Source organism: Ruditapes philippinarum, unplaced genomic scaffold (assembly GCF_026571515.1).
Source record: "Ruditapes philippinarum isolate M1 unplaced genomic scaffold, ASM2657151v2 ctg24804_1_1_1_1, whole genome shotgun sequence".
In the NCBI taxonomy this organism is placed as follows: Eukaryota; Metazoa; Mollusca; class Bivalvia; order Venerida; family Veneridae; genus Ruditapes; species Ruditapes philippinarum.
In genome coordinates, this window is record NW_026860114.1 from 4,454 (window position 1) to 18,905 (window position 14,452).

General features: G+C 32.0%; 1 protein-coding gene across 2 annotated transcripts; it reads left to right on the forward strand.

Moving 5' to 3' along the window:
* The first annotated feature begins 2,454 nt into the window (after nucleotides 1–2,454).
* On the forward strand, nucleotides 2,455–12,272 carry LOC132758945 (uncharacterized). 2 transcript variants are annotated; one of them, XR_009629645.1, is made up of 3 exons: nucleotides 2,455–2,908; nucleotides 8,371–10,976; nucleotides 11,406–12,272. XR_009629645.1 is itself a non-coding variant. In XM_060750652.1 (2 exons), the coding sequence occupies exon 2, from the start codon at nucleotides 8,376–8,378 to the stop codon at nucleotides 10,347–10,349; it is 1,974 nt and encodes a 657-aa protein (XP_060606635.1). In that variant the 5' UTR covers nucleotides 2,455–2,908; nucleotides 8,371–8,375; the 3' UTR covers nucleotides 10,350–11,159. The 2 variants fall into 2 exon arrangements, 1 of the variants encoding a protein (XP_060606635.1); XM_060750652.1 differs by lacking the exon at nucleotides 11,406–12,272 and having other exon boundaries at nucleotides 8,371–11,159.
* The last annotated feature ends 2,180 nt before the right edge of the window (nucleotides 12,273–14,452 follow it).

The window sequence follows — 14,452 nt, forward strand, 5'->3', positions numbered from 1 at the left end:
AAGTTTATAGCATTATGTTATATATAGATAATAATTCTCTGGAAATTAGCTATGCCTTTGTCAATAACGTACAAGAAAACTATTATTTTTTTGCTTATTTTGATTTTGAAAATATGTACCCATCAAAACGATGTAACGTAGTTTGGTTTTTAGACATGAAAATGAAGAATAGAAAGAACAAAATAACAAATTAGAATTAAAATAAGTCCTTATTGGATTACATAACGAGCAATTAAGATATATTATTTACATAGATAGGCACAACATAATACAGGTATGATCTAGTAAAAAATGAAGAAATTTTTGCGATTTTATCAGCCTCTTGCTGTTGTTATTTGAAATCAGTTTCACTATATAGTATTATAATTGTATTTAATCAGAAACACTGTAATGTGCTGTGAAAGCATACCTAAGCTACTACTAGAGTAGATAGGATAATTAACAGGAAACTGATTTTTTAATGTTTGATTCTGCTTAAACCGGTGCTAGCGTGGCAGCCCAGACAGGCTTGCAACTTGCACCACGGTCCGTGGACAGGCTTCGTCTTCTGCCTTGCTTCGTCGGGCCCTTGTAGGTGATTTTCTTGTTGCTCTGTCTTCCTTTAGGACATTGAGTACTTTTGTTATGGTCATTGGGTTTACTTTTATATGTTTCTACATGATCATTTTAGTGTTTTACTTATTTAACCTTTTGTAACCATGACAACTGTTAGAATTTCACTTGGCGGGGATTCATTTTATTTACACTGTCTCGTTTATAGGAACATGGTGGGGCTAAGAGCGAGGTTTGGTGCACCATTAACCGGTTTAAACTCCCAGCAGTCATTATTATGCTGCTGACCGTTCCAAGGCGGCGCCCCACTGTGTTCCTCAGATGTATGTCTATGTTGTTTCATACTGTTTTGGTGACACTTTTGCTTGTGTCCCTTGTTGTTTTCTCGTCTACGGTAAGTATCTTCCCATTGCCTCTAGTTTTTTTTTTCTTTGATTAACCCCCCCCCCCTTCCCCCGGTCTCCTGTCCCCTTCCCCTTTGTGGCCTATTATTATTTTTCTTTGAATTCCTAATCAGTTACAAACTGTTTATCATTTAAGGATTAACCTGTCCGTGGTCTGTCTTTGCCCTGTCCTGTTTTCGTTTGGGGTCCGCCTGGGCTCCTTGCCATTGGTTCTTGTTGCTGGGTCATATGGGGGTTGCGTTCATTGAACGCCGCCTTTCCTTGTTGATCTTGTTTATCATATTTTAATCAATTCGAGCTTGCATTATCACATAGAAATCAATAGTACTGTATAGTGCAGGTTTAATGTTTTGTTAACTTCTTACCGCACATATCAAGCATTTTCTTATACACTACTTTCATAAAGATTGAAAGGTACCGAGTTTCAAAGTTAAGCTTAGTTTTTGTCAACATAAATTACATGCATTTCGTCATTAAAAACATATGCTAATGAGAATTATGAAGAATCATCTTAAATATTATATTATTTAATTGATATATGTATACAATATAGAACATTATCAAACTTTTGAAGTAAAAAGTTTAGTTTCGTATTGGAAATCACCAAATCCATTTTTAAAGCAAAATTTTTTTAGTATTTTGATCATATATAAAATATTTAAGTTTCATCATTTAAATAATAAAAAATGAGTGTCTATATTATCTTTTGATATGGATCATTGCTTGGTTAATCACATTTGATAAAGCAAATTAATTACATTTGATAAAGCAAATGAATAACAAAACTCTGGAATTGAAAATAAAAGTGACTTAATACAAAATAATGAAACAGCAAATAAATTCAGGAATGCATCTGAACTTTATATATTTATGCATACATGCCTTTGATCATTGTAAAAACTTCGTTCCGTCTTTGATGGAAATCTCATTATGATTGTTTTGAAGAATTCATTGGATGTATTCCGTCAATGGAATCTGATCATAAGTTTTTATAATTAGAAAAATATCATCAGCAGGTACAATAATAGTAGCTTGAAGTAACATTATGCCCATCCAACGGTGTATAGTCAGTTAACATGTGAAATTCAAAGTAAGTTTACATTTGCCATCATACCTTCTTTTTATAAATTACATTACATTAAAGATACATAGCTTAAGTGGCGTCAAGGAAATTTCTATGAATAGCAATCAGAATTTGTCTGTAACGTTTAATTTTAATCATGAAAAAGTCGGGCAGTCTTTTCATATTTTGTCATATAGTACGCATTTCAAGCATTTCCTCAATTAAAACCCGTGGGTCAATTATATTAGACAGCTTGTCCGGTCTTGATAAACAGATGTCAACAACAATAGTACTTTCCGCCTGATAAAGATCTCTAATTACTAGAATGGGGATAAAACATTTTATTAGCGGTAATTAAGTAGAACAATACAATATTAGAGGTTCTTAATTAATGCGTCCTGTCAAGTATAAGCGAATATATATATATGTTTAATTGTTACCTGTCTCGAAGCGGGGAAAAGTTGGTTTAATAATTCACTTTTATTACACATAGCGTAGGTTGATTATCCCTTTAAATACTCAAGGATCAGACTAGTATTTCAGTGTCGGTTTTAATGTTAGTAGGCACTCACTTAATTTTGGTACGCAGTTATAACTTACTCTTTGATTGTTTAACTTGGAAACTTTGATTATAAATAAATGTTGAACTTACTGTAAATGCATATCCTAGTAAACAATAATTAAACTGAATGACATTTGAATATACACTGTGTTGACTTATTGTATTTGAGTTTATTCAGATAACCGGTTACAACACAAGCGGCGTTTTGGTGCTCTAGTGACTTCAGGATTCGTTTTTGCCGACCAGGGGTTTTTCGTGGATCACAGCGCAGACATACACTATCTAACGGTTGACGATCAATTGCAGAGGACCCAGACAAGAGGGGCGGTGAGTTTATTTCTCTTAGTTTTCATGCTTCAATTTTTGACTTAAGCTATGGCAGAACAAGACGTTGCTACAATTTTTGAGAATTTAGGCAGACAACTTACTAATGTTTGTACCATAGTAGGAACTCAAAGTATTTCCCAAGTAATTCCACCTTTTTCGGGAGAAGTGGGCGAATATAAATTGTGGATTAAGAGTATTGAAAAATATGGTGTATTAACAGGGGTAACTGATGAAAGATTAAAACTTGTTGCATATCAATCGAGTAAAAATTCGGTTAGTGACTTTATAAGTAGACATTTAAGAGACCACCCTGACGCTACGTGGGTTGAATTAAAAACAGAATTGGGTTCGAGGTTTGACACCATTCAAGACCCTCAATATGCTTTCTCTTTATTACAATCAATGAGGCAATACAAAAATGAAAATGTTCAAATTTTTGCGGAACGATTATTAGCTTTAGCAGAAATTGCTTACAGGGGAACGGATGGAAATTTGGCACTAATTGAAAGGCAATTGATAGGGTTCTTTGTTTCCGGTCTTTATGAAAATTATCTCAAAATGAAAGTTATGAGAGATAATCCTGATACCTTACAAAATGCGGTTCGATCGGCCATGAATGAACAAAATTTAAGAGCTAGATTTAATTTACGGTTTCAAAACAACCAACATTCATCTTCATATAACCTTCTTCCAGGGCAGGAACCTATGGAAATAGATCATTTTAAAGTGAAAAATTGTGCATACTGTAAAAAACCAGGTCATCATATTTCTGACTGCAGAAAAAAAACCAAAACATGTATTAAATGTTAATTCAGATATAAGGTATTCTAACCCACCAATTAAGTATCAAAGACGACCAGATAGATCATACGATCATCGACAAATTAATAAAAGAGACTCAAACCCTCCAATTAAATATCAGAGACGACCAGATAGATCATATGATCAATCGCAAATTAGCAATAGAGTTAATTATAATAATAGTGGACAAAACTTTTATCCTAAGGGCAATTTGCATAATAATAGACAAGGTCATTATCGTAACCAAAACACACAAAGATCAAACTGGAAAGTAAATATGATTTGTTGGGGCTGTGGGCAATTAGGACATGTCATTCGGGAATGTCATTCACCAGAACGTAATTACCAAAGAAAAAACTAATTTCCTCCTGTTATAATACAGTCGCTAATAGGAGATATAACGAGTCACCAACCTACAATATTTCTTTATGTGGGAATCCATCTTCTTGCTTTATTTCAATTGGAAAAATTAAATTGCGTTGTCTTATTGATACCGGGGCTGAAGTGTCAATTTTATCGCTAAAATCATATAATTCTTTGAAGGTTAAACCAAAATTAACGCATAAATCTGCTAATCTTCAGTCCGTAAATGGTCAATTTTTACACATAAAAGGTTGCATAGAACTCACATTCAAAATTGGTCCTATAAAAAGGACACATTCATTTTTTGTAGTAGAAAATATTAATCGTAGTGCTATTTTAGGTAGAGATTTTTTAATACAAAATGGTGTTCGACTTTATTATGATTTAAATTGTTTACGAATAGGAAATAATTATATTACTTTAGAAGAGGATATTCATGTAGCCTCTATTGTAAGACTCGATAAAGACTGTATTTTAAAACCTTGTACTTCACATATTTTAAGGGGTAAAGTAAAATATTACAATGGGCTATTAGGCGACAACAAAACATATGAATTGTCAGGTTTAAATAATGGGGAAGTACAATCAGATCCAAATATATTTATTATCGATTCAGTCATTCATTTGCATAAACATAGACGGTTACCTGTATTAATTGTGAATAATACACATAAAACTATTAAGCTGAAGGCAGGCTGCCCTCTGGCTAAATTAAGTGCAGTTGACCATTTTGACATTTCACTAATTACACAACACGTTTCAGTAAGTAATGGCGAACCAGATTTTTTTAATGAAATTAATGTCCCAGAAAAATTTGCAGACTCTGTTCGAAATTTATTAAAGACGAATAGGGATGTTTTTGCTAAAGATGACTCTGAATTGTCTGTAACTGATACCATGGAGATGAAAATTGAAACAGGGGAACATCCACCGATAAGATCAAAACCATATCGTGTCCCACTAAAAAACATGCAAGCTGCAAATGACGCCATTAAACAAATGCTTCATGCCAAAATAATATCGCGTTGTCATTCAAGCTGGAACAGTTCAATCGTTATCGTTGATAAAAAAGATAACTCTAAGCGTTTTTGTGTCGATTTTCGCAAACTGAATAAAATTACTCAAAACACAGCATATCCATTACCACGAATAGATGATATAATAGCCAAATTAGGTAACTGTCAGTTCTTTACAAGCTTAGATCTCGCAAGCGCCTTTCATCAGATACCTATTAGGGAGCAAGATAGGCATAAAACGGCTTTTTCCACACCTAACGACGGCCAATTTTGTTTCAATCGGGTTCCATTTGGTCTATCAAATTCACCGGGCTATTTCCAATCATTAATGAAGATTGTATTAAAAGACTGTGACGATTTCGCTGTCAGCTATATTGACGACATTATTGTCTTTAGTTCTAATTATGAGGATCATTTAAAACATATAGAAACTGTCTTCCAAAGATTACGACAACATAAACTAAAACTCAAGTTAAAAAAATGCCAATTCTTACAGGCCGAAACAGAATATCTAGGTTTTGTTATAAATCGTCACGGAATTAAACCAAATCCGGACAAAATAAAGGCTATTAGAAAATTAGCACCACCAACAAATCCAAAGGAAGTGCGCCGCTTCCTCGGTATGACAGGGTTCTACAGATTTTTGATTAGGTCTGGCACCAAAAATTATACGGAAATAATTTCTCCTTTGATTGATCTTACGAAAAAAAATGTTAAGTTTACATGGACGCCACAGTGTCAAGAAAGTTTTGAATTATTGAAAGATAGTCTTACAAAAATTCCGTATGTAGGGTTCCCTGATATTAATAAACCTTATAAGCTCTACTGTGATGCGAATATGGAAAACGTAGGAGGAATCTTAATGCAAGACTGTGACCCTAACGACCAAGGTCTTTATACTAAACAAAAGCCAATCTATTTTATATCACATCGTTTAAGTAAAACGCAACGAAAATATTCAATAGTTGAGAAAGAATTTTTGGCAATTATTTATTGTGTCAACAAATTACATCATTACCTTCATGGCGCTGAATTTACAATATATACGGATCAAAAATCATTAATTTATATTTTAGATTTAAAACCCCTTTTAAAATTTTTAAAAATAAAAAAAAGATTGGGCCCCCAATTTTAAACTAAATATAAAATTTTAAAAAAAGAAAAATTCCCGGCAAAATTAATTTTAGTTGCCCATTTTTCTAAGTAAAACATCGAAAGCTCAGGGTTTTAATAGCTCGAGACCGATAATTTCACGGATATTCCAGATAATACATACGAAATACGAAATGAAAACAAAGTTTTACAATGTAATGCCATTAATTCAAATCAGGTTGATGTTAGGAAAATAAGTGATACCGCTAAGGAACCTACAGACTTATTTGTAGAGCCTTTAAAAGATCTACAAAATATTAACATGGAACTTGAACAAGATAAAGACCCAGAATTATCACTTCTTAAATCAAAATTTAATGACAATAAACTAACATCTTCAGAGGAACGTCATTATATACAATTTGACAACATCCTTTACTATATATCAAATATTGATGATGAACCTTCTTGTCGTCTTATCATTCCAACCCACTTAAGACATATGGTTTTAACTAATTATCATGACTTTGGACATTTAGGTGTCCAGAGGCTATTTGCAACAATCAAGACGAAATATTATTGGCGTAATTTGTTTAAAGATGTTGTCTCACATGTCGGAAAATGTGTATCTTGTAATTCCAGAAATTTAAAGCAAATTAACACTAAACTTAGTGAAACCGATACGCCGAAATATCCATTTCAAGTGATATCTTCTGATATAGTAGGACCTTTAACTTTAACTCCTTCAAATAACCGCTACATTATTTGTTTTACCGATAATTTTACTGGATACATAGAGGCATTCCCTTCCCCAAATAAATCAAGTCAATCTGTCATACATTTTTTCATGACAGAAGTTTATAGTAGGTATGGCTGTCCTCAGAAAATGATAACCGACAACGGGTCAGAGTACGTTAATTCAGCATTTACTAACATGTTGCAAGAATTAAATATTAAGCACATCCGTACATCACCTTATAATCCCCAATCAAATGGTTTACAAGAAAGATCGCATACTGACCTCATTAATCTTCTTGCAAAACTGGTTAGTCAAGATACTCGGGAATGGGATTTACATTTAAATTACTCTCTTGCAGCTCTAAGATTTTCAGTGTCATATCAAAACAAGCAGAGTCCCTATTTCAATTTATTCTCAAGAGATGTAGTCTTGCCTCTCGACAATTTGCTTAAACCTCGACAAAAATATCATGGTGAAGATTATAGTAAAATAATACTAAGTGAAAACCACAGAGCCTTTCTAAGCGCTTATAGATTAATAAAGAAAACAAAACGGAATCGGAATGAAAAAGTTAATAAAAATAGACAGGATATCACTTTTAAAATTAATGACGCTATTTATTACAAGAATTTTAACAGAGCTAGTAAATTGGATCCAAAATGGATTCCGTATTATCGTATCATTGATCATCCTTCTCCACTAACCTATGTTATAAAAAGCGTTCTTGATCAAAAGATTATTCATTGCCACGCCCGTCAAATTCGTTTAGCTAACATTTTAGAATGGGACATCCCAACCATCCCTAAAAACAGACGTGCATGTAACTACGTAGTCCTACCCAAAGATCAAATATCGTCCAATGACAGCCAATCTGACAGCACTTTATCTGCACCAACCAATGACAACACTGACGTAAATCAAACATCACCTGAGGTGTTAAACAGATATAACCACCAATTGGACGACTCTGATGACTTAAATCATGTTCCGTTGTCTCATTTGCAAAAACAATTACACGCGAATGACCATCAATCAAGTTCAAATTCTTCTAGTAGCAATGGAGATGACAATATACCTCTGTCTGTGTTACAACAAAGGTTGCGTAATCGTCCGCAAACTAGCCATGAATCGACTACTCATCTGTCATCTAATGACCATCAGTGTAATAACAATGATTTACCTCATAGGTATAAAGAAAAACATTATAGTTCGTCTGATACGGAGAGTTACGACTTTGATATTAATGCTGTATGCAAACCAAAACAAAAGAAGTTGACACATAAAAGGTCAAAATCTACCACTGCTCATAAAGCTGTCAACAAACTGTTAGTTGAGTGCCTAGCTAAAGTATTATAATATTTTACTCGTATGTTACTTCACATAAATAAATTTCCTTCAAGTTATTTTTTTTTTCTCTCTCTTTTAAAACATTGCCTATGTATATTTTTCAGACAAGATGATCTTACTTTTCTGTTTAATCGTTTGTGCAAGGGCTATGACAGACTATGAAAATGTTATATTTTCTAAAGTGAATGAAATTTCAATAACTAAAGCCCATTGGTCTGCTATTCTCGTTTATGATACAAAACAATTTTCACATTATCTTAATCAGATATCTGGGAATATTATTTCTATAAATCAGACATTACTTAACATGAAACAACATTATACCACCACAACAGATGAAGATGACTTTCAACCCTACTTAACAACAATTTCAGACATGCAGTTAGATATCAATTCTTTACGTCATACTTACGATAATATTTTAACAGAATATACAGATTTTCTGACTTTAAGTAATATTCAAAAGAGAAGTATTTTTGGCCTAGGAAAAGCTCTTAGATTTCTCTTCGGCACAGCTGACGACGGAGACTTACAAAATGTAAAACGTAATGTTAATAAATTAGCTAATACACAGAAAAATATTATTCACATTGTCGAAGATTCACTTTCTATCTTAAACGTTTCACAATCACATATTTTACAAAATCACAATAAAATCAATGAAATCATTCATTCTTTAAAGGCTATTGAAGCTCATGTAAAAAGATGGAAAATTGCTTTTGAACGCTCTTTAGGTAGATTCAAAACATACTCTCTAAATAATAATCACATTATGTTGGTATTAGATGATATTAAATTCGCTATTTCACTGGCTAAATCACACTTTAACGATTTTAAAGATAAAGTGGATATATTAAGTTTGGGTTTGGTTAACCCAACATTAATATCACCTTCTTATTTACTCCAGTTATTATCAGATATAAAACTCCATTCTCCTAAAAATTACGATTTACCGGCCGATCCGAGGTCTAATCTTTTCGAGTTTTATAAACATTTAAAAAGCTCAACTATGTTTTATAATGATCATTTGCTTATTCAAATACAAATTCCTATCACAGAATTAAACGAAAAATATGAGGTGTTTCGTGTTTTTAATATAGAAACTGCTTACATGCCTAATAATAATTCGGATCAAAAGGTTATTGCTAAATACAAATTAGATTATGACGGTTTAATTTACAACAAAGAAAGAACAAAATTCTCTGTCTTAACATCGTCTGAACTAGATGATTGTCAAAATAACTTCTTAAAATATTGTGATATTGCTTCTCCAATATATCAACGTAGTGTTACGAATATGTGTATTTCAGCATTATTCCTTAAAGATGGAAATGCTATAAGGGCAAATTGTAAAATAATGATTAATACGAATGCATTTTTACCTAAGGCGGTTAACATTTTAGATGGACGCTGGCTTATTAGCACCACAAAGGATTTAAAATTTGTTTTAGTATGTCATCCAGCCCGCACAACCAGACAAGAAATAGTGGCTAAAGCGCCAATTTCGGTCTTAAATTTAGAACAAAACTGTAAAGCCTTCAATAATCATCTGATCCTTACTCCTTGGTTTCAGAAAAACTCTTCTTCTAGAGTCTTAAATAATAAACTGCATACATCTTCTCTATTTTGGTCTAACATAACTACGAACCATTTGTGGAAAGAACTGCATATTAACTTACATAACTTTTCGAATTTTAAGATCCCAAATGAACTTAAACCTATTACCAACATACCTTTGGACGCATTAGTATCTAGACTTAATTACCTTAAACATATTCAATTAGAACAAACAACATCATTTCCTCTTTGGGCTATTATTCTGATCATTTCTGGGGCTTTCGTTGTAGTTATTGCCATATTGTTAAGTATATATTTTTTTCGGAAACGCATATTAAAACATAAGCAACTGCCGCAAATCTGTCATGGCTCACGGTCACAATTGAACATGAAAGGCGAGAATAAAACTCTATACAAGCTCGTGTCAAACTTGTCGGAGATGCGTCAGGAGGACAACGAATTACTCAACAAAGCAGATGTACCCCAAGACACTATTTTGTCAGCCTTATATCCGAAACTGTCATAAACTCAGTGCAAAACAAAGTCATATAGACATTAACTTTCTCTTAACAACAGGAATAAGTATATAGTAAAATGCATTACAGTGTCAACTAAGTCAACATAAATTATCGAAACGACATATCAAGTCTAGACTCAAATCCATAAACAACTCATTTTGGACAAAGCAGCAAATAAGACTAAGCCTATATATACTGCTCCATAGTGCCTTTCGACACAGTTATTCATCCATTCGGATACTTTACAGATCAAATTCTTTTGTTCATCGTGCTCAACTTGTTAAAATTTTGTTTCAAAATGGTTTTTATCAGGCGTTTCAACATTGGAATGTTGTTCAGGGCCATGGTCCTCGAACACTTAGTGAGGATTGTATATAGGGCAGTGTTAGACATTTTAGAGCCAAATTGCGAACTGTGCGAAAATGTAAGTGACTGTAGTCACGAGATACGGCAAATTGACGTGATCACACATTTCTCAAACATCTTCGAGACTTCGGTCAACATTATGGCAGAAGCTCGTGTAACACACTTGTTCCTGAGACGGGCAGAATTTCACATACAGAATACAGTCACCGGGAGAGGACAGGACGTCTGTTACCATTGCTTAAGGATGGAGCTAACCCCTGCCACTCTCGGTAATCTTATAAACGACTGTCGAATTATGGAAGAAGTTTTTCACCGGGTCCTACAGAAGACAACTAGATCAACTTCGTCGGAGCGGTACCAACTTTGGCCGACAAACAAAGTGTGCCAGGCCGCCGTCGACATGGGACTCGGTGACGTTAGCTGAAGACAGCATCTAAACTTTCTCTTTTTATTTTTTCTTGTTAAAAAAAAAATATATAAAAAAAAAAATTGGTTCATAAAAAAAAAAAAAATTTGTAGCTTATATTACGTTTTCTTATACGGTTAAGGGTTGTTGTGTTTTTTTTTAAATATTGCATTATGTAGAACAATTTATTATTTGTTGTTTATTTTAAGTATTTGGGGTATTTGTTTAAATTTCTTGTTTTGTTTTTATCATACTATGTTTACATATATTAATTTTTTTTCATCCATTACAGATGAACTACAGCAGGTTTTTGGTATTGCGGGATCGTATAATTTTATATATTATTATGTTCTTTGTAGTCAAAATAACAAAATTAATTATCATATAATTCAGTTATCACTTGTCATATTCTCAACAGAAAGTAATTAATGAACTTATGTTAATTCAACTAGTATTCTTTGTAAAACGTTGTATTTTATACAAGTTGTTAAAATTGTGTGTTTTAAAATTTTATAATTTCATTTCTTTGTCTTAAATATATGTTTAACTTTTGTTTTCCTTTCGTTTCGTTTCAGGTATACGAATGTATAACCTCTACGCATATCGTTTTCAAAAGAAAAAAAAAAACAAAACAACAACACAGATGTTCTTGAAACTTGCCGTTGGTTTACAACATAAAGCAAAAGTGAAAATTGTGTTTTTTGTTATAGTTCTGTGTTCATAGAAATTTTTTCTATTCTAAGCAATTTTTCGGAGGTTCTACATTCGTGTCATAGTTTTATGAAAAAAAAAAGTGACATATTTACTAGGACTTGTTTTAAACAGAAATATATTCCTTATTAACATGTGTGATGTTGTGAACAAAATATATATGAAAATCTAGGACACTCATTTTCTCGAAATACTTATCAAATATCTCATTATCTACATGTGTAAATGTCTAATTACCTTGGTTTCTATTCTGAATATGTTATACTACTATATGAAACTATAAATATATATATAAAATAAGTCAAATTGTGCTAGTATACTTTGAAAATCTATTATAATTAGAATTGTAATTGTTATCATTACCATTATATCAAAATATAATAAAATACTATACAGTTGTTATAAATGGATGAAACATAAACACCATTAAAATCTGTTAGCCTTTAGAAAAAATGTTATATTGTTAGGAAACTGCGTATCATTTTTTACCTTATATTTTTATTCCATTTCACTATTACATCTGGGCACTTCGAAATCTTATACAATACTGATTTTAAATTTTTGAATTGTTTTTTAAAATATCTGTAAATATTTTATAATGGCCATGGGGGTATTGTCATATAGTACGCATTTCAAGCATTTCCTCAATTAAAACCCGTGGGTCAATTATATTAGACAGCTTGTCCGGTCTTAATAAACAGATGTCAACAACAATAGTACTTTCCGCCTGATAAAGATCTCTAATTACTAGAATGGGGATAAAACATTTTATTAGCGGTAATTAAGTAGAACAATACAATATTAGAGGTTCTTAATTAATGCGTCCTGTCAAGTATAAGCGAATATATATATATGTTTAATTGTTACCTGCCTCAAAGCGGGGAAAAGTTGGTTTAATAATTCACTTTTATTACACATAGCGTAGGTTGATTATCCCTTTAAATACTCAAGGATCAGACTAGTATTTCAGTGTCGGTTTTAATGTTAGTAGGCACTCACTTAATTTTGGTACGCAGTTATAACTTACTCTTTGATTGTTTAACTTGGAAACTTTGATTATAAATAAATGTTGAACTTACTGTAAATGCATATCCTAGTAAACAATAATTAAACTGAATGACATTTGAATATACACTGTGTTGACTTATTGTATTTGAGTTTATTCAGATAACCGGTTACAACACAATTTAAGGCAGATTTATATTTTATCCTTTACATTTTTCAATATCAACTGTTGGTCGATCATCAAAATTACAGTCAACCGTTTGAAATATATAGCCAATTCAGCTCAACTTGACGATGACAAAATTTCACTTTAAACGTATTTGTTATTGTATATGAATATAATATAATATGTTATGCTTAATAGAAATCTTATCAAAATCCCTCTTCTGAACATCGTATTAAAATCAATTGAAAGAAGATTAATGACAAAGCGAAGTTAAATGAGAAAATAATATCAAATGTATAAAATGAATTTGATTGTTTCATCAACAAAATGTTTACAAGATTTCAACAATATCAGTTACAGCAAAGGGTGTGTTACTATTTGATAACATAGAAAAAAGAGAAATCATTAATGATGTAATCGTCATTATCATCAAAGAAATGTACTCATTACACCGTATTAATATTATATTTCCTTTATCAACGTAAAGGAGACAACAAGTTCTTGTACTTGAACAGACAAAATGCTTATTAATCTTTTTGATTTGTGATGAGTAACTAGAGTTTCTATCCTTTCATATTTTGTGACTATATCCTTTTAATATCCCTTTAATTCCCTTATGGGCCCGTTTTAGTTGATATTATTTCACATGACATGTCCCACTCCTTTCACCCTTATGTCCGCTCTATGTTGTTTTGAGTGTGTCGGGGGCCGCGTCCTGTGAACGTTGCCTTTGCCTTGTTGATCTTTATTCTTGTGTTTATATATCAACAATAATAAAGAAGAACGATAAAAGATTGTAAAATATTCCTCATTAATAGCAGACAAAATTGAAATCAGGTAACGGGTGCATCACGTAGATTCGTCAATAATGATTTAAGCGTCTTTTAAGGGCAACGATATGTCTCCAAACAAAAATTATTCATTGTGGTGTTTGAATAAAAAGAAGACAAAGAACATTAAATACACCCTCATAAGTGTTCTTTATCACTATAAATCGTTGTTTTTGAAAAATTATTGTCTTTCAATTAAATACATCTGTTGTTGTCAGAGGAAACATTAAATCATCTTTTTATGATCGGTTTATAATTAGAAAAATATATTCCTAGTATAGTTCTAGTCATTATAAATTACGCCATGCTTACTCCTACTAATAAAATATATAAAAGCATATCCAACAGCATATACACAGAAAAAATGAAAAGTTTACATTTATCTGTTGGGAAAATATGTAGAACAAAATAAATAAATATACTCAAATAAATAGAAAAAAACGAGTATTTGCTGCGACTCATTGCCGGGTTAAAGTTAAATTTAAAGTTTAAGCGCCGTACAATTCTAGGTATTTTTGGGTTATAAATTAAAGTTTTTTACTGGAAAACCGTAGTGAGGGAATGATCATAATATTTTCAAGGTATTTGTTCGAACCCACATCAAGAGGAACAAAATTATCAAAAAAG